Source organism: Exophiala oligosperma, assembly GCF_000835515.1.
Source record: "Exophiala oligosperma strain CBS 72588 unplaced genomic scaffold supercont1.3, whole genome shotgun sequence".
Classification (NCBI taxonomy): Eukaryota; Fungi; Ascomycota; class Eurotiomycetes; order Chaetothyriales; family Herpotrichiellaceae; genus Exophiala; species Exophiala oligosperma.
In genome coordinates, this window is record NW_015622820.1 from 2,084,187 (window position 1) to 2,108,918 (window position 24,732).

At 50.1% G+C, this 24,732-nt stretch overlaps 4 protein-coding genes across 5 annotated transcripts; 1 reads left to right on the forward strand and 3 right to left on the reverse strand.

Moving 5' to 3' along the window:
* Positions 1-9,663: 9,663 nt before the first annotated feature.
* Positions 9,664-12,346, forward strand: PV06_03533 (uncharacterized protein; the record flags this gene model as incomplete). The annotated part of the gene is made up of 3 exons (XM_016404330.1): positions 9,664-10,398; positions 10,471-10,701; positions 10,796-12,346. 3 exons carry the CDS (start codon positions 9,664-9,666, stop codon positions 12,326-12,328), a joined length of 2,499 nt encoding a protein of 832 aa, XP_016265335.1. The 3' UTR covers positions 12,329-12,346.
* Positions 12,347-12,471: 125 nt separating this feature from the next.
* On the reverse strand, positions 12,472-16,532 carry PV06_03534 (uncharacterized protein; the record flags this gene model as incomplete). The annotated part of the gene is made up of 6 exons (XM_016404331.1): positions 15,804-16,532; positions 14,723-15,645; positions 13,407-13,558; positions 13,029-13,311; positions 12,760-12,887; positions 12,472-12,629 (listed from the first exon to the last, which is right to left on the reverse strand). Exons 1-6 carry the CDS (start codon positions 16,299-16,301, stop codon positions 12,472-12,474), a joined length of 2,142 nt encoding a protein of 713 aa, XP_016265336.1. The 5' UTR covers positions 16,302-16,532.
* Positions 16,533-16,711: 179 nt separating this feature from the next.
* PV06_03535 (uncharacterized protein) lies at positions 16,712-22,047 on the reverse strand. The gene is made up of 4 exons (XM_016404332.1): positions 21,716-22,047; positions 21,148-21,553; positions 17,434-21,091; positions 16,712-17,385 (listed from the first exon to the last, which is right to left on the reverse strand). The coding sequence occupies exons 1-4, from the start codon at positions 21,811-21,813 to the stop codon at positions 17,081-17,083; spliced, it is 4,467 nt and encodes a 1,488-aa protein (XP_016265337.1). The 5' UTR covers positions 21,814-22,047; the 3' UTR covers positions 16,712-17,080.
* Positions 22,048-22,423: 376 nt separating this feature from the next.
* Positions 22,424-24,258, reverse strand: PV06_03536. Of its 2 annotated transcripts, XM_016404334.1 has the most exons (2): positions 24,135-24,258; positions 22,424-24,082 (listed from the first exon to the last, which is right to left on the reverse strand). In XM_016404334.1, exons 1-2 carry the CDS (start codon positions 24,135-24,137, stop codon positions 23,354-23,356), a joined length of 732 nt encoding a protein of 243 aa, XP_016265339.1. In that variant the 5' UTR covers positions 24,138-24,258; the 3' UTR covers positions 22,424-23,353. The 2 variants fall into 2 exon arrangements, with proteins under 2 accessions (XP_016265339.1, XP_016265338.1); XM_016404333.1 differs by having other exon boundaries at positions 22,424-24,258.
* Positions 24,259-24,732: the final 474 nt, after the last annotated feature.

A 24,732-nucleotide genomic window follows, 5' to 3' on the forward strand; every position in this document is an offset into this window, starting at 1 on the left:
AGTTAGTATACGGTCCTGCCAGGTCTGACAGTTTTCCTCAGGATGATCACAATCTGGAAGTTAGCACCATGTATTGCAGCAGGCAACACTCTCGTCATCAAAACCCCTGAGCTTTGCCCGCTATATGGTCAGAAGCTTGCCGAGCTCATTCGTGAAGCAGGTTTCCCTCCTGGTGTTATTAACATTGTCTGTGGCCTCGGTCAAGTAGCTGGCCAAAGGCTCGCTGAGCATCCAGTTGTTCGGAAGATTTCATTTACTGGTAGTCCGGCCGTCGGCAGACAGATTCTAGCAACCTCAGCTCGCACGAACTTGAAGAAGGTCACATTGGAACTAGGCGGTAAGGGACCGTCCATCATCTTCGACGATGCCGATTTTGAGAATGCCCTGTTCTGGACGATGATAGGGATAACTGCCAACAACGGGCAAATTTGCATCGCTGGGAGCCGTATTTATGTCCAAGATACCATCTATGACAAGTACGTGCAAGAGTTCAGCAAACGCAGCCGCGAAGCTGTGCATGGAGACCCGTTATTGGCGACAACCACGAAAGGACCCATCATCAGCGCTCGCCAACGTGATAACGTGCTATCATTTGTCGACAAGGGAAAAGAATCAGGTGCTACGCTCTTACATGGTGGCGAGAAGCTGCCAGGAACAGGGCACTTTATAGCCAACACCGCTTTTGCAGACGTCCCTCAAGATGCGAGTATCATGCAGCAGGAGATCTTTGGTCCGTTCGCCAGCATCGCATCCTTCAAAACAGAAGAAGAGGCTATTGCTAGGGCCAATGACACATCGTATGGATTGAGTGCGGCTGTTTTCTCTAACAACTTAGATAGAGTATTCAGGGTCACTGAAGCTATAGAGGCAGGACAAGTCACGGTGAATATTTGGGGTACAGTCAATGCAAACACTCCTTTTGGAGGAGTCAAGGAGAGCGGCTTTGGGCGAGATATGGGCAAAGAGGCGTTGGACGAATGGACGGCTCCAAAGGTGGTCAAGTGGCATATACAGAAGAGGTGAAGATAACCTGAATCTGATACAAGCGGGAGTTGCATAAAGAAAACTGCCTGCATGTGCATAATCAGTACAGACCTAGTTGGTAACTAGGAAATCACTCCTGAATACTACTGTGTAGGTTTCTAGAATGTGGGATTCATAGTATCGTTTCGGTTTGGCCGGTTCCGCTTCCGATAAGGGCGTTCCGGTTTTGATAGAGACCTGCCTGGAGGTACCTCCTTCTTATCGCGAATTCCAAATCTCGACGCAGCTAAAGGAGGGCACCAATGCGAGTGCGTGAATTGGTGTAGTGTGCACAACACTGCTAGGTACTACATAACAATCAGGAGATGATGCTTCATTGTATAAAACACCCGGCTTCAATTCCCCAGGCCTCCTGAACTGGTGATCAATGTAAATCGTGCCTTTCTCAACCACCCCTGGGAGTACTGTATCTACAGTCCGCATCTATTTTTACGCAAGCAACAAGTACCTTGAACCTCTGGCTGGCAGTGATGAGATCTATACTAACTTCGTAGCAGTGACTTCTTCCCCAGCCTCGAAGCTTTCAATGGAGAAGACGACCTCAGCCTCTGTTGGTGATGCTGCCGAAGTACCAGTGGTCGAGGGAGACTTCGTCACTGTAAGAGGAGCACACAGAAAAGGAGTCCTAAACAGTTCTGATATGAAAATAGACTCCCCGCAAAAACTTCAACACCCTATCCACTCTATCACTCGCGACGTCTCTTATGGCAACATGGGAAGCTCTATGCAGTACCATGGGTGCATCCTTGGTCAGTGGAGGACCGGTTTCTCTACTATACGGTTTCATGTGTACGTTACCAATTGGATATATGCTGACGACTATACATGTAACGGAGCCCTGAGACTGACCATTTGTTCCAGTGGCTGTGGTTGGAAATTTGGCTACAGCTATCTCCCTGGGAGAAGCAGCATCAATGTGAGTTGAACACTTCTCCCCAGTCCCTTTCTGGTATGTCAGACTTGACTCATGACTGACAATCAAAAAAGGTTCCCCGGTGCCGGCGGTCAATATCAATTCATTGGCGAGATGAGCTCCCCCAAATACAAAGCATTCTTGAGCTTCTTCTCCGGATGGATCACCTTACTCGGCTGGGTTGCTTTGACCGCGAGTGCACCTTACGCGGCGGGGAATCTTATCCAGGGATTGGCATCGTTGAGCAATCCTGACCTTGCGCCTGAACGATACCGCACCACCCTCATCTACATTGGCATTTTGTTGCTTTCATTCTGCTTCAACCAGTGGGGTAGCAGAATCCTACCCTTGCTCGAGAACCTCATCATGACGCTGCACATCCTGTTCTTCTTCATGATCCTCATCGCAGTGTGCATCATCCCACCGAAAAGACATTCGGCTGCGTTTGTGTTTTCGGAGTTTCAAAACAATTCAGGCTGGGAGAATAACGGTGTTGCATGGTGTCTTGGAATGTTGACATCTGCATACATCCTGGTTGGTAAGAGAGATCAACCACCTTTCTTCCTATTGATCTGCCTCAAAACCTCGCCTTGCCACTGAGAGAGTTTGAACTTCTTCTGCAAGCTACCATCGGATGGTCCAGTGCATTGCTGACTTGACCTTCCCAGGCTACGACTCTGCAACTCACATTTCGGAAGAACTGAAAAATCCCAGGACAGGGGTTCCCCGTGCCATGGTCGGCTCGATCCTCATCAATGGCACCATGGGTTTTGCTTTGCTCATCGCCATCCTGTTTGGAATGCCCAGCATTCAAGACGCTCTGTCCTCGTCCACCGGCTTCCCCATCATCCAAATCTTCTACTACATGACGAGGGAGAACGCTGCCGCAGCGAGTGCCATGACTTCCACCATCATCATCTCGGCGTCTCTTGCGACTGTCGGTCTAACCGCCGCGACATCCCGAACCCTCTGGGCCTTTGCCAGAGACCGCGGTCCCCCTTTCCATCACTGGCTGTCTCAATTGAACGCCGAAAGTCGAGTTCCCACGAATGCTCTCATCTTGATCACGGTCGTACTGGCTCTTTTGGGCCTACTCAACATCGCGTCCACGGCGGCATTCGGTGCGATCCTTTCCCTGACAGTCGTCGCCTTGAACCTCTCTTACCTCTTCCCGGTGGTGGCCATCCTCTATCGGAGGCTACGGACCCCTGAAATGCTGACTTGGGGGCCTTGGAAGTTGTCACACGCTTCTGGCATCATCTGCAACATCATCTCCATCTGCTGGATCATTTTCGTGACTGCTTTTCTCCTTCTGCCTGCTTCGAAACCTGTCACCGCGTTGAACATGAATTACGCCAGTGCCGTTCTGGGTGCGGTCCTGATCTTTGCCGGGATCGACTGGATGTTCCGCGGGCGCAGACATTATGTTGGAGCTATGATGAGGGAATGAGAAGATTAAGGATGCCGAAAATAAGACCCTAGATATACCCCTGTATTCGAGGGGGTAGTGAGTCAATCTGCAACGGAAATGAATTTGAGACCTCTCACGAGTGAGGTATTTGCTATAGCAATATTGATATCAAGATTGCACAATGAATGGAAATATGTCCAGTAATCGATCACTGGTGTCTCACTAAGGGTTGCGTTCGCAGAACACGTCGTGATGCTTCAACAGTTTCTTGTCGGCTGAAGCACCAGTCTTCCTTGTCGGATCTTATTCTCGAGAGTTCTGGTGGGTTTTTGACGATGTTTAAGTACTGACAGACATCCTCGCGTGTTGGGACCATGATCAGCGAAGGTCCTTTGCTTCACAAGATGTATATTCTGAATACAAAGGATCACCGTCCGTTTACTGAGGGCCCAAGTAACCGTCAGCATGTTGAGGATGGGTCTAAGCGTCCGGGAATAACTTACTGTGTAGTGTGGTCTAATGATTAGCCTTATGCGAATGCATTCATAAAGTAAGTCCTAAGGCCTCTCAGCTTTTAGAATCTTGGATTCGAAGACGGGGGATTTATTCTCGATAGTACAGCCGCCTGAGAAAATCATTGTTTAGGAGTCAGGACACCTAGAAACGCGAGATCAAAGTGAAAGTAGCACTAGTTTTACTTTCCAGTAATAGTATCTTTTGCTTATAACTCCAGATCAGGGTGGGAAAGTATATAAATGTCGTTCAGTCGTTAGCTAGCAGATGAATGATAACAAATTATACGCTAGTCTAGTTCAAGAGATTCATGTGTCTCGTTTCTGAGAAAAGGTAAACATACACTCTCGTAGTACTGTCTCCTGGATTGTTCCAGGATATTTCAAAGTGCTGATGAGCTCCAAAGTGACCTGAAACCGTTTCAAGGTGCTTTGAGACCGATTATGCAAGTCCGCTATATAATATTTATTAGGAAGACAAGATTTCGAACTATCTTTACATTAGAATCTATAGTTCAACAGATCCTCTCTCCTCACACCTTTCTTTTCCCTTTTGGCATTCTCAGAACCCAATACAATGCGAGAGCGGCCGCAATATTGAACGCCACATACACCCACATGAGTCCAAAGTTGCGCCAACGGTCGTCGTAGTATGAGTTGATTCCAGCCAGGTAAACATTCGTTTCCTTGATCTTGCAAAATTTGCACTTGACGGTGGCATCGGAGTCCAGCAGATATCCGCCGGCCCTTGAGATGTAATCGGCCATGTACTGGCCACACGTTTGTCCTCCTGGTGGACTGAGTGTGATGTATTCGTTGCTCGCACAAGTAATATCGACGTTTGCCAGGCCTGTCGATAGGATTGCCGAGATGAAATAGTTCAGTGGCGACACTCGGTACAGGAACACCCAGAAGCCGGGCATCTGGTCCTTTGTGGCCAAGACGCCACAGAAGAAGAAGATCAAGACGAATAGGAAGTTCGCATTGTTACCTCCTTCGTCTGCCGTCTCCGCGAACGTGATGCACATGTTGGCAAAGGTGCTGACAAAGATCATAAACACCCAGAACAAAAGCCACATCAACGCTGCTCGTTCCGTGCCCTGATCTGCGGCGTTGGCGTTCTTGTAGAAGCCGACAGGATAGTACACAAATGCCCACATGAAGACCGAAGCCAGAGTATTCCAGGGCATCTCGGCAACGATCTGGCTAAGCATAAAGACTTTCCAAGAGTACGTCTTTGCCGGGCGCTCGCGGACTTCGTAGAGGGAGCGTTGTGTGACAAAATGTGGCAGCTGTTGGTCCACGAGCTGGCCGAAAATTGAAGTCAACTCGAAAATGGCAAACATTTGGTTCTGAAGACCCTGGATGGAGAGAGGACTGTTGATGAAAACGAGGCCGATGAAGAGACTGGCCGAGATACATAGACTGAGTTTGGAGTAGATGTACGTGGGCGTTCGCCAGTACTGTTGGAAGACACGCTGTGTGACAATGATGAATTGTTGCCAAAATGGTGCTGCAAACTCTCGATAAGCGGCATGATCCCTTTCCTCGTCAAGAGAAGGCCTCTCGACTTTCTTCTGGTCACGAAGACGTGCCAGCTCATTTTGGACTTTCTGGTACTCTGGGCTTAAACGCCACGTTCGATGCCAGTCAACATCTGAACTGCATCCTGGTGCTGCTCCGATGGTTTCAAGCATCCATTCTGCTGGGTTGGCCCCTGGTGGACATGGTAATGTGCCATTTCTTTCGAAATATCCTGTCAATATTTCCGAGTTCTTCCCAATGTCGCCTGGAATAATAATGATTAGAGAAAAAATTGATAGTCGCTTCTGTACTTACCGAAGTAAACAGTCTGACCTCCCTCCTGAAGTAGCAAAAGACGGTCAAACCGTTGGAACAACATTGCTGAAGGCTGATGAATGGTGCATAGAATTGACTGTCCAGCTTTAGACAGCTTTTCCAAGAGGTCCAGGATAGCCCAACTGGTTTGAGAATCGAGACCTGAAGTTGGCTCATCAACGAAAAGCAACAATGGTGGTTTGGCAGCCAGTTCAACACCGATTGTCAAGCGTTTGCGTTGCTCCACGTTCAGACCCTCGCCTAGAACACCAACGACGGCATCGGCATATTCATGCATGTCCAGGAGTTGAATGACTTCCTCGACATAAGCCAGTTTCTCCTCCTTCGAGGTGCTTGCTGGTTGCCTAAGTAATGCTGAAAACTTCAGGGCCTGACCGGTGAGGTCAGTATTTTCCCGTGCTGGTGGTTGTTTTTTCAATATCAATAAGCTGGCTAACTTACCTCACGAACAGTGCTGGTATCCAAATGTAGATCAAGTTGTTGAGCGTAGCCCGTTTTACGCTGAAAGCTTTCATCACGGATCTTTCCATCTACCAACATCTCGCCGGTGAGAACACCCACACCCGTACGCCTATCAGCTAGACAATCGAGCAATGTCGTCTTGCCAGCGCCAGACACACCCATCAATGCTGTGAGCGTACCAGGTCTGACCCATCCATCCACTTGATCCAGTAGCCGGCGAGTCTTCTTCTTGATCTTGATATCATAGCATACGTTATTCCAGTGGAACACACTTGTAGAGCCCTGGAAAGTCATCCCCTTTTCGAAACTGGCAATGTGTTCACGGGAGCTCATCACAGTTGACACTGGACCAGTGACAGACATTTCCATGTCATTTCCACCTTTCCGTGCGGACGATGGGATGAAACCTCTGCGAAAGACGAGAACCTCGCCTTTGGACTTTTTGGCGGAGATTAATTCGCTACTGATGAAGTAGACTAGGTGGTTGAAGACCGCCATAGCAATGATGATACCGACATTTCGCCATTTATGGCTGTGTTCGTAGCTGTAGGCTGAGCTGATATAGTGACTTCCGTTCACATATGACTGCCCGGGAACAGCACCGATTGCATTGCAAGCAATATGGCTCGCAGAGACATTGGTGTAATCGGGAATATAGGCAGAGCAAGCAAAGCTGCGACCATAGAACTCATTGACCATGAGCGCTTCATATGCGAACGCCACAGGGTCAAGATAGTTGATCCATCTACACCAGCTAGGCATGTAATCGACTGGGACAACAAAGCCAGTGAAAATGAGCAGGGCGAGTAGGACAAGTGCCGCAGGGACCATTGCCTGCTGCTCGGTACGGGACAGCGAGGCTCTTTGAAAATATTAGCACCATGGTTGCGTACTTTGAAAGCACCAGTACCTACATGGATCTGAAGACTCCAGACATGGCCAAGACAGTCAAGAATGATACGAGCAGGTAATAAAAGAATGGTCCTGGTGCTCTGTTGAGATTGGTCATGAAGTAGAACACGATGTTGAAGGAGATACAGTTGACTATTTTGGCGGGCAGATCGACCAATACTGATGCATATGATTCGGCAGAAGGATGATAGAAGGCATAACGAGACTGCTTTTCCACGATCGGTCGTTGAGCGTAAAGCGTGAGGATCTCGAGCATAGATGCAAAGGCGTTGAACAAAATGGCAATGAAGAGAACGACAGCCCGGCCGTAGAAGGAATCTGTGTCCATCCTCATGTTGTAATATAGAGAAGAGATAATGAAGGCCATCTGTGGAATGTCAGCATGTGTTTCCTGGTCTTTGGATCTCTGGGAAAGGACTCTTTCTACTCACAACTATGTTCCCGATTCCCATCGTAAGTGTTAGTGACGGATCTGCTCTGAGCCTCTGAAAACCGCGGACGATGCAGAGCTGAACCTGTTCGGCATAAGTCAGCGTATAAGGTGATCTGACTCGCTGTCCAATGGCCTGATGTTGTCTCTTGAGGTGCCGAAAAGCCTCTGCGTCGGGACCACCGATAGGATGTTGTTTTTTGTATTCGCTAATTTCCGCTTGTAGAGAATCGTAGTCAGGACTTTTCTTCCATGCCGCCACGAACTCTTCAACTGTTCGCGGTGGATTGTAACCAGGTCTGACGTTGCGTTCAGCTGAAAAGGTCATGGAAGTCAAGAAGTCAGGGGTTGTCCGCCGGGCAGGGCAATCGAAACCCAGGTTTTCAAAGTATTCTTTGGCCTTTGATGCTGGTCCAAAGTAGATTTGGCGACCTTCGAATAAGACTGTTACCTTATCAAACTGATCATATGCGGTCTGTGGAGCTTGGTACATTGATACAGCGCATGTTTGGCCGAACAACTCCGACTGCAGCCTCAATGTCTTACAGAACTCGATGGCGTTGGCTGAGTCCAGACCGCGCGTCGAACTTCAGCTGATGATTAGTGAGTTTCTGGTCAAGAGGCTCTGCCAGACTTACTTGTCCCAACACTGGAATGGTGCATTTGCAAGGGTTGCTTCTGCGATGGTTACCCGCTTCCGTTCACCCCCAGACACCCCCCGGACATATTGGTCTCCGACTTTCGTATGGAGTGTATGGGTTATCCCATACATTGCCATAACAACATCGCGCAGATGGTCACAGTATCTATGAACCAGGCTTAGTGATAGATGGAGCCACGCAGGAGAACTTACTGGTTTCGTTGGGTGCCAGGCGGCAAGTTTCTCCCGCAGCGTGCTCGGGCAGCGAAGGACAATGTCTCGCCGACTGTCAACTGAGGAAAATGAACGTCCATTTCTGCAGTGTAAATGGCATCGCCCCGATGCTGATAACGCATCTCATCGGCTGACAGTCCATGATAGTTGAAATATGAACCTTTACCAACATAGACGCCATTCGTTTCTCCTGATAGAGATTTGAGGAAAGTTGAGCAACCGGATCCGGGCGGCCCCAAAACAGCACACATCTCGCCAGGATTAATGAGGCCATCAAAGTCTCGTAGGATGTCTATCCGAGTCTGGCCACCCTGCTTTGAAAAGATACGGCGTGCCATCTCAGGTAGAGCTAACCAAACATTTCCAACATCTTTCTGAAAGTCGGTTGGCGTACCGTAGCCAAAGACATTGACGTTTTCAAAGCACAATCCGACCTGACGAAACTGTCGACCATGCTTATTGGCAATCCTGACAATGTTGGTAGCCCATACACGCGCATTGAATTTGTCGCTTCGAGGGTTCAAGGGAGAATCGTCGGTTTTCAAGATGGTAGTTGTTTCTGAAACCCCTGGGCCATCATGCGTGTACTCTCGTGCCAATTCCTTCACGATAGATTGACGTGCCTCCATGGATTCTGCCTCTTCCGGCCCCATCTCGGATCGCTATATCTCAATCTGGGGCAGTCTTGTTCGGCAATATAGATGCTCAAGTTGCTGCCGGTAAGTGCGCTAAGAGAAGAACAAAACACGTCGAGAGGAGATAGAAGGGATGTTCGAGGCTGCGGCATTATGACAGAGTCCCTACCATTAAGTATTATATGCCCGGATTCATCCAGGTCGTTCATCGCCAATACGGATATGAGACAAGGGGGAAAAAGTCCGTCTACGTCCGCAATCCCTGCATCCTTTGGAACCAGTTCATGACTGAAGTAAGTGGTAGTGCCATCAAACAGAAATATTCAGAGGTCAATGAGGTCGATGCGGGTAGCGGATTGTTGGTGAGTCCGTTTCCCGCTTTCGGCCGACGGATATAATGATTGACCGTGATTGGACAATATAACAATAACTCCGTCTATATGCGCTCTCGTCCGTGTAACCTCATCTCAACTTCCATCTTCCGTCTTCCTCGCGAGAAAAATCTTCTATAGCAACCTGCTGTTACAGGCCACGGCGATTTCTACAAAAGTCCGGATCACACCTGAAAATTATCTCATCACCGGGCCGAAACACTCCAACTCACTGTTCAATGGACCGAAAACAGCGTCGACGCCGAAGGCCAGCATTGTCCTGCCTCGAATGCAGGCGCCGAAAGATCAAGTGCGATCGGAATGAGCCTTGCACTCATTGTGTCTCAGCCAAATTACAATGCACGTACAAATTTTACGCCGATCCAGTCATCGATGTACAGCAGCAGAGTCTTGGAGGGAGTAGTACACTGAGCTCTTCGGTCGTAAGTCCGTCTAGGTCGGCCCCGGTGTCAACTACTCTTCGCAGTCGACATGCATCGTCGGATATGCAACAGACCAACAATGATCGTCACCATGACCAGTGCCCTCCTCACTATGGGCCAGAAACACCACTACCAGAGAATCTTGTTCATCCATGGGGCCCTCGAGCCACAGCAGCAGCACGACACAAAGACCAGTCAAACACACCAGTAGTACCACAACTTCAGTTCAATGACTCTGCCACCAATACCCCCAACCACAACAGCCGTCAACCCCACAGTGGGATTGAGGCAACTCTCGGTAGTCGTTATCATCAAGCACAGAATGAGGACGATGGCCATCAAGCGGGTCTTCAAAGCCTTTTGCAGCGCATCCGGAAGCTCGAACAAGCTTCCACAATCGGCTCTGCACATGCTTTATCCGAAACCGCTCAGGATATTATTGCTAGTCGGTCTGGTCTAAGTGAGTCCCAGACCATTCTTGACAAGTCAAGGATGCTCAGGTGGAGTCATTGGCTGGGAACTGCTCCAGAGGTCAGTATGCCTTTTTGTGATCGATTCACCAACAATGGTGATACGTCGTCCTGACTTCTCTGAGATCTCCAGTTCCATCTAATTGGCGACTGTTATATCGAAGTCCTGGGTCACTCAAAGAATTTCTCTAAAGGTGATGCCGAGATACAAGCACTACTAGTCCGAATAGGCAACGGCCTTCAGAAATGCAAGAGCATAGCGAGACGAATCAAGCTCGGCAAACCTACAAGATGCTTATCATGGCGTGAGTTTGCATTATCTACGCCATCTCGGGCCGTTGCAGATACGATGGTCAATCTATATGTGAGTACAGTACTAACTAGCCGGTATAAACACCAACTCATACGACCCTGCCCTCTCATGTATGGTAATTCCCGCAATTTTAACAGATAAATAGTTCCAATCATTCGAATCAACACATCGAATCCTCCATATACCCACGTTTTGGTCTGAGTATCGAAGATACTGGGATGACCCAGAGCGAACAACACCCGATTTGCGCCTCAAGATTCTTCTGGTCATCGCGATAGGTTCAAGCCTATCGGAATATAGCGACACGGACACTAATTTCCACAACATGGTCCATCAGTGGGTGTACACGGCCCAAGCATGGCTTTCCGGGCCCCTGGAAAAGGATCGTTTGAACATCAACGGCCTACAGATCCACTGCCTCACTATTCTGGCTCGTCAAACGTTTGCTATTGGCGGCGACCTTGTATGGATGTCCATGGGCTCCCTCATCCACCGGGCAATGCAGATGGGTTTGCACCGAGACCCCACACACCTACAGACCATGTCGATACTTCAATCCGAGATGCGGCGACGTCTGTGGGCGACCATCATCGAAATGGTCCTCCAGGCATCACTGGACTCTGCCATGCCTCCAAGAATCTCATTCGATGACTTTGATACCTTGGCACCGTCCAACGTCAACGACGACGAAATATCCGAAGACACATCAACACCAAGCGGCAATTCACTCGTCCCCCATGCCAGAAACATATACACCTCGACATCCATCCAACTTTTCCTTCTCGATTCTTTGCCGACTCGACTACGCATCCTTCACCTCCTCAACGGTCTACACACGGGACTGTCCTACACGGAAGTTCTGGCATTGACAACCCACCTCAACGACACGTGTCGAGAATACAGCACTTTTATGAAGGAGAACCGCGCCATCACAGCCTTCCATCGAAATTTACTGGATTACCTCGTGCGTCGGTTCGTGATCGTTCTCCACTGTCCCTTCATGAGTAAAGCCCGCACGAACCCACTCTTTTATTACTCGGTCAAGGCGAGCCTGGACGCAGCCATGTCTGTCATTTCTCCTGAACCCGACAAAGGGTTCTCCCACCTCATGACCATCGGAGGTGGTCTGTTCAGGGAAGGGCTGTGGCACGCGCAGACGGTCATCTGTCTGGAACTCTTGGGCGAGGTCGACGCTCAAGCCTCCGACGGGACATTGCACCGCAAATCCGCCTATCGCGACCTCCTGAAGCAGGCTGTGCGAGACATGATGGTCTTGGTCACGGAACGTATTCGACACCGTGAAACGAATATCAAATCTCACATGTTTTTGAGTATGATACTCGCCCAGGCCGAAGCCACGGCCGAAACGACGACGCTGGACGCGCCGTCGCCGTCGCCCCGTCTGCGTATCGCGCAGACTGCAGTCGAGAGTTTGGAGGTTTGTATTGGATTACTTCAGGACCGAGTAGACACGAGCACCACGACGACGTTTCCCAGTCCAATGGACGTGGGTCTGGGGGTGTCGAATCCACCTAACGGCACAGGCTTACAAGGTGGAGGAGAATATGGTAGTCAGGGGTTCTACGGGACCGGTGTTGGTGGTATCGGAGGAGGTTTTGATCTTGCCGATTTGGACTTGGAATTTTTTCTGCCTGATGCAGGATTCAATTATCAATAGATGTGATTTATTGATCGGTGATTGTGATGCAAGGTTTTACTTGACGGATGAATCTATCTAGACACCCATGACCCATGTACAAGGTGTATACGCATGAATCGAGTCAGTCGTATATGATTGCCTGTATACTGTTTGGTGGTATCCTACTGTGCAGTCTGTGTAGAAGCAGCCATTGTCCTAATCGAAGCTGCTAGTGCCGCCTTTTGTAAACTATTCCACGGCTCTCCTTGGTCATCATCCAATTGAGCATCCACGTAACCATGTTCTGCGACCGATCGAGGAAGAATTGCGAATGAGTGGCCTGCCACAGAAATTTTAGTATTTGTTTTTTGCACCCTGCTAGTATACAGGTAGGCTTCCTGAATGACCATCCATGGGCAAGGTCAAGGAGTAGTGAAGTGAGCCTGCCAAAGAGAAGGGAAAAAACATACCATTGATACTCTTATCACAAGCGATCCTCAATACCGCAGTTGTACAGTCGGCCGTCTCGGAGAACTCGATCCCTTTTGAAGCCAATATTTCAATGACTTGAGGTTTTAGGATCGTCGTTTTGGTGTACCTAAAATCAATGTCGACACGCGAAGCAGGGGTTAGCCTCCTCATCACGAATATGTTTTTGGTCGATGACGGGACTGTCATTGACCAAAAAACGAAGCGTCACGGCTGGACAATCAAACTGGACAGAAAAGGTCGGACGTACCAAGGAGCAATATAATTCACCCTTATACCTTCCTGCCACGAAGTCCACCTGGCACTCCTCATCAACCCTCTCAACCCGAATTTCGATGCCGAATATTGAAAGGATCCAGGTTGGTCGAGCAATCCCGCCACGCTACCCTTGAAGATGAAACATCGATCCCGGCCGTCCTCCGACTCGGGTCGTGCACGTAGATAATGTTGACCCAATTTGAAAGTGTACATTGCCCCGACTAGGTTGAGGTTGAGGATTCGTAATTCTGGTTTTGTAGGTTCGGTGGATGGATCTATTTTGACGACCCAGTCTTTTTAGCTCTCTCTCTCTCTCTCTCTCTCTCTCTGTTTCGGTCTTTGTACATGTCATGTATTTGTATAGACGTACCTTCTAGAGTAAAAATCTCATCTGGTCCAGTAATACCAGCATTGGCAACCACCACATCACAACTTTTAGAAGGTGATACTATGACTGCCAATTTGAACAAGACAACTTGATCATCCCATGATGTTGCGTCACACTTGATGAATTGGACATTTCTATACCAAACAAGTAGAGTCAGAGATTATCCTGCTGACAACAAAGAATTTGTAGGAAAGGGGAAGATGAATCATACGATCCAAGTTCATCAACAAGTTTTTTTCCTTTGGTTTCATCAATATCACCAAAGGTCACAAAGGCCCTATTCGATCATCACCGGTTCTCTTGTCAGTCAAACATACACATACACATATACAGACTCATAAATAAGCCCAGAAGAACTGGAGTGAACCATTGCCGAAGGTCTATCTAGATGAACACGTAACATACCCTGCTTTGGCAAATGCCCGAACATGACTTTCTCCGAAACCGTTCGCACCTGTTGTGATATAGTTACACGATACATGTCAGAATAGATCAAATTGTCAACGTCGAAAGGCATAGAGTGGTTGAACAAATGAACAGTTGAACGTTCGAACATTGGGCAAAGCCACTGTCGAGTCAAAGGTTGTCTAACTCACCACCAGTAACGACGACACTTTTCCCCTTCAACACCGTCGTGTCAGGTTTGACCGAACAATCGACGGGGCCGGTGTTTGAGTACGGTGGCAACGGCATTGCGGATTTCTGTTTGTTGCGGCAGCTTCAGGACCCTTTCAGAAAAAGGAGGGAGATTGTTTCCGTTCCGAAGATAAAACGTGGGATGTGGAATGTGGAAGTGGAAACCTCAATTACGGGGCTCGACTTCTAATAGATATATACCCTTTTATAGTCCCAACACCTGCTTTGTCCACGAGGAAACGGTTGAATGAGCCTCTGATGCTGTCAGGTTTGCGGGGAATCATTGAACGAAAACAACCGAGTCTTACCGAATCATGAGCTTCAATACGAGGATTGCGATTTCCATGGCGTAAAACATGCCGCGGCAAATGTCCGATTGTATACAAGTTCAAGTTTACCAAGAAAACAGACCAAGTGGTACTTTTCACCGATCGACGTGAGGTCAGGAGGTGTCCAATATATATGACTACCTACCTGAATGTAATACCGGTCTCTGACGTCCATGGTTATAGACCTGTCGCCTGGTGGATCTGGCCACCCGTTTCTCCATTCCTATTTTACCAGGTAACCACTTGGATTGATTGATCACTGTAGATACTCACATCATCTCATTTTCTATTCAGTATCATCGTCATCCTCCTCCAAGTGAAATCCATCCATACTCTGGAGCTTTGGTGTCATTCACCAATAAACTCTGAACGACCTCCAACACACTCAACGACTGTCCTACACCGATCGACCCATCCCATTTTCCCATGTACCAATGAGCACCACACTTGAACCTGGCATCACCTGCGTCGACATTCGTGCAAGCCTTCACGGCTACCTTGGCACTACTCTTCAGCAAGCCCCCAACCCTACCTTTCAGGTGCGGTACCAGCACCGTCGTATCAGCCATCCACCTTGCCAGATATGCCTTGAAACTGAATTGATCGACGTCACAACTCCAATCCAATTCACAAGCCTGTTCCACCATGACACCACTGGCATTCTTCAACCCATCACTACCCCCATCGTCAGCCCCGAAAAACATGCGTTCTGCCACTCCAAGTAACCCTTCCGTGCGATTCGTCCACACCCCTCTTCGTTGCCTCACCCCGGTCCCCGCGGGTACAGTGATGTTGTGCATGACGGCGGCTCCATAAAGGTAAACTGCGATGTTATAACTCCACTGAGTATGGTCGAGTTTTGTACAATTCAACCCACTGTCAATCCCTGCTCCGTCATAAACATTGAGGTCTGTTGCTTCGACAAGACCAATTCGTTCCGACCAATCCCACACCTTTTCCGCCCAGGTCAGGTAAGTCCCGTTTCCAGTGTACCTCGCCAGTCTTGCCGCAAGTTGAAAGAATCCCCCATTGCTGATGGAATTCTTGTAATCCCACCCGGCGGAAGAAGAAAAGACTTGCCACCTCAACCCGCCGCCACAGGTGTCACTCGACTTTTCCCACCTCGTGACGAAATCATCAAAAACATTCTCACAGATTCGAAGCCAAGAAGGGTACCGAGGTGAAGGGGGGTCGGGGAAAGAATGTTCCGCGGCGAACATGGCCGCAAAGGCCCAGAATGCGATATCATCGTTACCCTGTCATATCACAACAACAGAGGAGGATGTGTTAGCATGTTGAAACCCTATCATCTCGAAGGGGACTGGGACATTGAGTGTTCTACTATTGTAGATACAAGTCCCGTGTCATGCATGACACGAAACGTCCCAGGTAAGTAAGAAGTCGAAATACACACCTCATCAAACATTTCTGCAACGGGTAAATAATTGTTCGTTGGTGAAATCTGGCTGACCAGAGCCATCCAGGTGATGTTGTTGTAACTCTCGTCGCCCGTGAACAACCAGTAATGCAACATCCCGTCCCAAGCCGCGCCACTGAGCCACCAGTAATACGGCGGATAAGGGAACTTGCCCAGCGTCCCGCCGGTACGGTTGCCGTTGTAGAATGACTGTAGGCTGTAGGCGGCCACGGAGGCGGCGTGGCGTATGGATGCGTCGTCGCTGACGTTCAAGGGGATACCGCCGTCACGTTGCTGCTGTTGTTGCGTCGCCGCAGCAGCAGCGGCCACATTCGATGACGAGGTGCCCGGGTCGGTGGTGGTGATGACCATGGACGGTGATGCGTCAACTTGGCAACGAGAGAATTTTTGCGACAACGTAGCCATCATCATCATCACAACCAGTAGCAGTGACACAAGTGTCGTCCTACTACTGTGACCGCCGTAGACCGTCATCTTCTTTGGTCTTCTCTACCCAACCCCTCTCCTACTGCTGCGGTGGTTTCGTTTTTGGAGACTGACAGCGACGACAACGATGCCTTCGATGAACAACGAAGACCTTGAACTGTTTCAAGAAACATTGCTAAAGTCAACCAAAGTTGTGTTATTTGTTGACCGGCATCTGTAAGCTTCAAGAAGTGTTGGCGGAATTGGGGTGCCCGGCGATCTGTGAATGCGAAGGCTTCGTGGCTAGTCAATATGCAAAGTGGCACTGTGCATATTTGTAATCTTGCTGTCGATATCGCCGCATCACATGTGGCAAGGGAGTAATAACACGAACACGAAGGATGGGTTATCAAAAAGCATTCGAGGTTGACAGAAATCAAGACCAAGATCAAGATCAGGGTCAAGATGACGTTGGTTTCCTCGATCTACAGGAAGGATGATGGAGATACAAACAATCCGATTGATCCGTACGTCGATCATCAGCCACCCCAGATCTAGATCACCAAGTCAACATCTGGATGGACATGACTAGACTCAGATTTGTTGCTTTGATGTTCGCGTACTCGTAGCAAGCTATGATAGGGTTGTAGGTTGGTTGTATTCCTACATCTCACAGCCAAATCTTGTCCTTCATGGCTACGATCGACATGCGCAAGTCTTAAGTTACTACACAAACAGCTTCAACTTGTGGACAAGCCTCTTGATCATTGTCGTGGAAACATGCCATAAAACATCATTCATCACCTTCACGCATCTCCAGAAAACACCTCTTCTTTGAACCCAAAAATTCACCGTTTACCCTTCTTCTTCGTGGCAACGACCTTGAACGCGGCGTTATTTTCCTCCTTGGGGGCAGTGGCTGGTCCTTTTTTGGCAACTTCACTCCACCCACCAGCGCTCTTACTGTCGGCACCACCTGCTAGAGATCCGTTCGTGGCTGGCTCGACAATACCCTTGTCAGCTAGTTTGCGTCGGCGAACGAATTCCTCTGCAAAGCGACGACCATCCAGGGTTTGAGAACTCGCATAAACAGAATCGGAGATGATCTCGATCTCGGGTGGGAGCTGCAATAAATCTTGCACGAAACTATCGACTGGAGAGGAGTTAGCTTGAATCAAGAATATAGATAAAACAGACTCACCGTTGATGTTACTGTTCAGCCCCTTACCCAGAGAACCCTTGACCCACTTGGTGAATTCCTCATTGGCCTTGCTCTGGTTGGAGAGTGTTGTGCTTCGCTGAGGTTGCATGCTAGGTCGCGCCTTGGGGACACTAGGTACCGAACTGCTGACGGAACGTGTGGCTGGTTGAGGCGTTGCCACTACAGCCGCTGGAGTTTTGGCCTTGCCACTGGAACCCACCGTGGTCCATGCACCACCGGCTGCGGAGGGAGGGCTTGGTGCGACTTTGCTCGCTAGTTCTGCATATCGCTTGCCAACAGATGCTGATGCTGGGCTTGTTGAAGCTTGAATGCTTCCGGTAACCGCGGCCGACGCTGCTGCTGTAGCTCTTTGCTTGCGCGCTTCTTCCTCCTTCTGAATTTGAGCGAGCGTCTTCTTCGCGGCAGAAGAACCAGAACCAGCTTTAGCAGTGACGGGTTTGGCCCACACACTGGCACTGTGAGAGCCGGGAGTGACTGGCGAAGCGGTATTGCCCCAAGTTGATGTTGATGGGAGCCCGGGTGCAGGAATCGGTGCTTGGACCTGTTGGACCCGTTCTTGTTCAGCTTGTGCTCGGCGTGCGGCAGCCGCGAGTTCTTCTTGCTCAGCAGCCCGTTTGGCTTCCGCCTCCTGAATCTCCTTCAAAGAAGGGCCTTTGGGATGCTCAGTCGTCCGTTCGGCCCATGGCGCCACAGAAACCGACGGGGTTTCGATAGGAGTTTGACTTGCCGAACGCGATTCTGCTGCTAGTGCATCCGCAACATGCTGGCGGTTGCGTTGGGCTGCAGGAGCTGGCAGAGGCGAGATGGAAACCGGTGGAGGTTCGACCGGAGCATCTCTCTTCGCCCGAGCACTCTCCTCTGCTGCAGCCAATTGACTAGCCGCTGCAATCTGAACTTGCTGAGCCAAAGAGAGGGGTTCATGATCAGACTTGGCCGGAGGCGCTGGATGAGCGATAGGCCCAGGAGCTTTGTGTTGCATCTGGTCCTCCATCTGGCGTTGTGCACCGATAGGTTGAGGTCGTGCTTCCTCAGGGCCGAGACGGCCGGCCGGGATTTCCGCCTGCCCACGCAGTTCGCGAAACTCCTCCAGTCGGTCGTTGCGGCCCTGGGGTCCTAAAAAAGCATCCTGATGTGTTCGCATATCGGATCCTTGTTGTTGCTGCTGCTGTTGTAGTCGAGCCCTATCTTGAAGCATTGAGTTGACTTGCTGAGGAGAAGGACCCTCGGCAGGGGCGCCCAGAGGGGCACCGGTGAAGGGTTGGCCAGCTCGTGAACTGAAATTCATACGATCCATCATGTTATTGAGATCTTCATCACGGCCAACGCCTGGGCCGGCACTGCTAGGTGGCCCTTGCTGTCCGAAAGATATTCCACCCATTTGAGGGGGTTGAATGGGTTGTTGGAAGCCTGATGGAGAAGTCATACTTCCAAAGCTAGGCTGACTCTGTAGGGAGTGAGCACTGGAATGGTGGTGCAAAGGTTGCATCCCATTTTGAATCTGAATGTGTTTCATCGCCATCTGCTGCTGAGCGAGGTGTTCTTTCTGTCTTGCCATGAGGTATTGTTCTTCTTGCTTGCGTCTTTCCAGCGCGTTCTGCTGTTCAGCCGTTAATGTCGTCCCGAAGCTTGGGAAGCTGCTCGCAAACGGCGGCTGAACAGAGCCACCAGGACCGCCTATCGAGGGATTGGCCCAGTGATTACCTTGGCCTGCTGAAGGGGGACCGTGGGGTACACCGATTTGGGGGACAAGGAATGGTTCCCGAGAGTTGCCAATACGTCGGACGAGCTGGGCGAGAGGCTCATACTCGGTGTCTTCCAGTTTCTTGACTTGCAACTCCGCGGTGAAGAATCCTGCTTTGAACCAATCGTGCATCTCAAGACCAGAGAAAGGCCCCTGGGTATTACCCTGGGGGTCACGATAGATCCAGCGCATACGATCTGGCATCACCATCTGTCGTTGTTGAGCAGCCGGTAATTGATTGGAGGAATTGCTGCCGCTGGATTGACTGAGCCCGTGGCCAGACTGATAATCACCACTTGCTCTCTGCCCGGCCGCCTGAGGAGTGGCTAGCGAGGTCATTGGTGCACCCGAGGTACCAGGAGGAAAGATCCCAGCCGGGAGACCAGCTTCCTCAACACTTCTCAAGGATGGAGATTCATCGAAGAGGCTGGATCCGCGGCCGAACCCGTCGGAGCGCCGACCGGTATTGTCAAAAGCGTCGCGCATAGACTGCTGTTGTGCGCTGTCGGGACGCGACTCGAACGCACCAGGCTGCATCTCATTTCGACTATCACCTCGCATCTGTTCCTGCATGGCTGGGGGAAACATGGCTCCCAGGCGACTTGCACGGCCAGCACTGCCGAAGCCACCAGATCCAAAAAAGCCGCCCCCTAGTCCAGCGCCCGGGGATTGGAGGTCGCCCAGAGGACTGAAAATAGGATCGCCAAAGGCAGAGCTCATGCCTCGATCCATAGCAGGTTTGCCGGCTCCGAGACCTGCTGACGACCAGGATGGACCGCCTGGGAGACCTCCAAAGCCGGATAGACCCCCAAAGCCACTTGCACTGCGCATGTTGGCACCCGGAAGTCCCCTCTCATCAGCAGAGGGCAGTATGTTTCGTCGGTTTGCGCCGAACGGAGGTAGTCCTGAAGTCGAATCGATGGTGTCATGTTCATCGTCCTCAAGGCGACCTTGAGGACTCTGATATGGATTTGTGTTCGTTGGGCTCATGGGCTCGTGAAGGTTGAATTTGCCGTGCGGCGTTTGTTGATAGGATTCGTCGTGCCCGAAATCGCGTGCTCCGACATTTGTTGGCGGACCAAAGGCTGACATTCCCATTTGTTCAATAACTGAACCTTGGGGAATGTTATCTTGAGAGCCGCCCAAAGCCGCACTGCCAGTCCGGACAGGCCCGTCATCGTACGGGTTGGTCTCACTACGACCAGGGCGCGTCTTCAGCTCATCCCGCAACCTGGCATGCGCAGCATCGGCATCCTCTTCAGGCAATTTCTCCAGCGCACCGAAAGAGGTTTTGTCTCTGGCGCTTTGAGATATATCCTCCGAGCTTGTTTTGGACAATAAATCCTTGAATCGACTGCCACCCCGAACACTACCAAAGCCAGGTCTCTTTTCGCTAGATTCGGCCGGTGCTGCGCCAGAACCGACGGCAAAACTACCAAAGTTGCCCATGGACCCAAAGGCAGATCCTTGAGCTCCGGCAGACCAGGGTGACGCAGAAGGAGGATTAAGACCAGCACTAAGAGGACCAGTCGCGGCTCGTCGTAGGCCTGAGAATGGAGCCTGCGCATCGCCGGGATTCTCGTCTGCCTGAAGCTCTTCTCTTGCAGGTCCACTATCTTCCTCCTTGTAGTCTGTCCGTCGGCGCAGTAGGGCGGGTGGAGGAGTTGCGGTATTCGATTCGCCTCGTTGGAAAGATTTATTTTCAGCTGGAGACATTGGACCATTGCCCATAAACGAGTCACTTGTGTCCCGACGACGCGTTCCCGGTCTGGAGCTACCAGGGGTGTTGGAGTAGCTTGACAATGAGGCCTTCCGGCCTATAACGCCAGGTCCCGAACCTTCTTTCGTGCTGTTCTGTTGCAACTTGATAGGCGAGTTGACTGAGGTTGTAAAGAGCTACCACCACATATCAGCCACGTCACTTAATTGCCTTGGATACTTGTCCAGCTCACCTGCTTCTCCTCTTCAGTCATTTCCATCAAGCCGAGGGGTTCTGAGCGCGAATTATAATTCCAACAAACTTCCGGTCCTACAACTTGGTCCTTCCCACCTTGAGAAACCATCGGTCCGTTCTTGTTCTCCAAGGGATCCCATCCTCCCAGAAATATTTGATCCAGGTTTCGGTCAATTGCTGAGGACTCTCTCAAGGCCTGGTAGATCTCCAGCATTTGATCTTTCCCGTAGCGAGTGTCATTCGAGGGGGGATGCCGCGACGTGTTGTTCACATTGAGATGTGGAGGGATATACACGCCATCATGATTCGCGCTTTCGCGTTGCTGCATGTGTGACTGGGAAGGTGTTGTGGCTAGCGAGGGTCTGCGGAAGGTTTGCGTGGCACCATTGACGCGGTTTCTCGACCTGTGAGAGAGGTTGTTAGTCAACGCCATCACTTTTCACCTAAGGTCTGGAGGGAGCAGAAGGAGACAGGTAGTTGGTAGTGGGGTGTATCGATGCACTCGGTCCACCGATCCAGAAGTACAATGTGCGCGCGTAGGGTAATGCAAATTTCAGAGGCCGCACCATTCGTTTGTGGCATTTTCCCTCCTGTTGCCCATACTATCTCCATTTGTGCTTGCAGCAGCAGAGGCAAAGGTCGAAGAGAATGGAGAAGGCATCATGAGACTTTCCGAGGTCGTCTGAATACGGTTGTGGACAAGGTGAACGAAAAATGGGATTTGAGCGCGTGAGAGTGTGTGGGATGACGGTATTTGCCTCAAAGGCGAGATCAGTCAAGCGTTGGCGATACGAAATAGATATTTGGGTCGTGTTACAGGGTCAAGATGCGACAAAAGGACTGCTTTGGTGGAAAGCAATAAAATAAATAGGTACTTCGGACGTGGGTAAGAAGAGAGAGGCCAAAAACGATGCAAGAATGTCCAAAGCCCAGAGGCACAAAGCAGCCATTCAGGGACTGCAGGGAACAGCGAGGCCCGCATCTGCAGGTGCCCAGTTTTCTGGGGGGAGTGTAGGGACCCTGAAGCGCAGATTTAATTAGGTACGAGTACGAGTACGAGTACCAGACAATTACCACCTGCATGCATGACCTATTACTCGGTACAGATACGATTTACATTAGTCCCGGATCAATAACACTGCTCAGGTACCTACGATCATTAGGTACTCTTTAGGCATCCTTCTACGAGTTATAATAATACTTGGGCAAGGTCAGGCATCTTACCAGAGGCACACCGCTGGCAGCTAATGCACTCCCCTGATCACCACATCCACCTTTGGCACTGTCGCCCCTGCTCCCCTTTCTCTTTCTGCACTCCTGAATGTCCTTTTCTTCTTCTTCACTAAATTGTGTCGGTGCCACTCTTCTCCTGATTCGAAGTAATCTCTATGCAATACAACTGGGCGTATTGGTTCGTTGTCATACATTCCAAGTTAGATGTCCGTGCGGCTCCGCCAACGCATGTGTCTCACTATCAATATTTGGCTACAGCCAAAATGCAAAGTCTGCTTGTCAAGTATTTAAGGTAGGGAGGCATACTTTTCATTGCTTACGAGGTACCTATGGAGTGGTAAATTAGGCGGGAGTACATGAGAGCTGCCGCCAAGTCAGTAGACTATTCAAGTATGGTCGTACATTCATCAGTCTCCATGGGTAGTGTGACAATCAGTCAAGAGAACCATCTTTTAGGGCATTGGTGAATTGTCAAGTCCTCGATTTCTGAACCTGTCGTACAGTCTTACAGTAATGGCGCTCTCCAGCCACCAGCTGCAAGTCTCAGCAGGTCAATGTTTAGGATCGGATGTGGTTAGGTCTTGGAATGACAATGTCGTGTCCTTTATATCATTCAACTTGACGCACCCTCCGGTCGGGAGCTCTGCGAGTGTGATGGGTGATGAATAGAGCGATTCGAATTTCAGTCGTCGCCGTTCTGGATTTGCTCCTAGGCGTTGATTCAGTGAGTCATAGAAGAGCCTCCGGCTCTTGCTACTCACTACTCATCTTGTCTCTTTTTGCCGTCTGCTACTACTGTAGCATGTGCGACGTGTGAGTCTCGAATGTATGAATGGCGATGTTAGGTCGCCGTAGATATATGGAGCCTCCGTATGTGGTGCACTTTGGCGATCTTCACAAGAGACGATGAGGGAGAGAGAGTCTCTCAAGCAATGCTTCTCTTCGCCAGCGATAGGAAATCGGTGCATATTTCACCGGAGGAAGTGGATGACCAACCAGCAGAACAGGAAGAACACAATCACTCCTCCCCAGAAAATCCACTTGTCCTGCATTGCTCTCCTCTCAACCATGCGTATCGTGTCTCCGCTGACTCCCAGAGTGTTGGCCACGCTGTAGAGTCTCTTCTGTGTGCCTTTCAAGATTTCTCGCTGTTGTCCCAAATCCCCTAGAACTGCTCGTCCACGATCCAAGAATTCGTCAATCTGGGCATTGGCTGTGTCGAAGAAACTCTGTTCACGGAGAGCGTGATCCTCGCGGGAGTAATTGCTGGGGCCGGCGCCAAATGACAAGCCGTCCTGTGTATTTCGATGCGCCGGTGCAAACGCGCTCTGGCTCGACGCGTGTGCGTATGGATTTTCAGGAGTTGCGGCATGATGAGGGCGTCTTCCCAATAACTCGTTCCGGTTGTTCGCTGCCACCGCACCTTCACGTTCTTTCTTAAGCTGGTCGAATTGTGCGCGATAGGAGGATAGCTCTGTTCTGAAATTCTTTAATCTCTCGGCTGCCTTCTCTTTCTTCTCTTCGTTGAGCTCGTTTCGCGAGAGGTTCTGGTAATCATCTAGCGTTCTTGCCAGACTCGTCAGTGTAGTGGAAATCTGGCCCTGCAGAGCAGGAGAGGCAGTGGCTGGCGCCTGGGCAAAAGTCTCGAGATCTCGTCGTACGGCAGTGGACTGCTTCAGTGCCTGGTTGAATTGCACGTTCTGGGTAGGTATCAGAATGAAAGCATGTGAAAGGACCGCGACGTAAACTTGCCATTGTATTGCGCTGACCATAGAACAGGCTGTAAGAAGGATAGAATGGCGACCTTCTGAAAGACGGAAAGCCCTAGAACTCTAGTCGAGAGGAAATGATCACGTATTATAGCACAGGAGTTGCCTGGTGTTTACTGAAAGTACAGATTGTCCTTGTCCAACTCCTGCACAAAATAAAAGCGGCGGAACAGCGTACGTAGCGTGTCGAATGGATTGATTCCATCTACATGCCCTCACTTCTTTTGGTAATCTCATTGATCTCGAAATTACCATTTTGTGATGAGCCTGTCACGTAAATGAATGTGTTATGGAGAGGCATGTTAGAATCCAGTCCTTGTGTCACCTTTGTGCGCGATTGTACACCGAGGACGGGAAGCTCAACTCGAGTTACGCGGTCCTACAAGGGATTCGCAGAGATGACACCCCCAGCGTGAATAGACAAGGCAATGTCAGAGTCACAAGTGAGATGTATCTAGGTAATTCACCTGCAAAAAGCAGAATCCAAAGGTTTGCATCTGGCATTTTTGAAGACAAACGTCCAACAGGCATTGTGTAGGAGGCAGGTACTGTCTCTCCGACTGCCTCTTTCTCACCCAGCG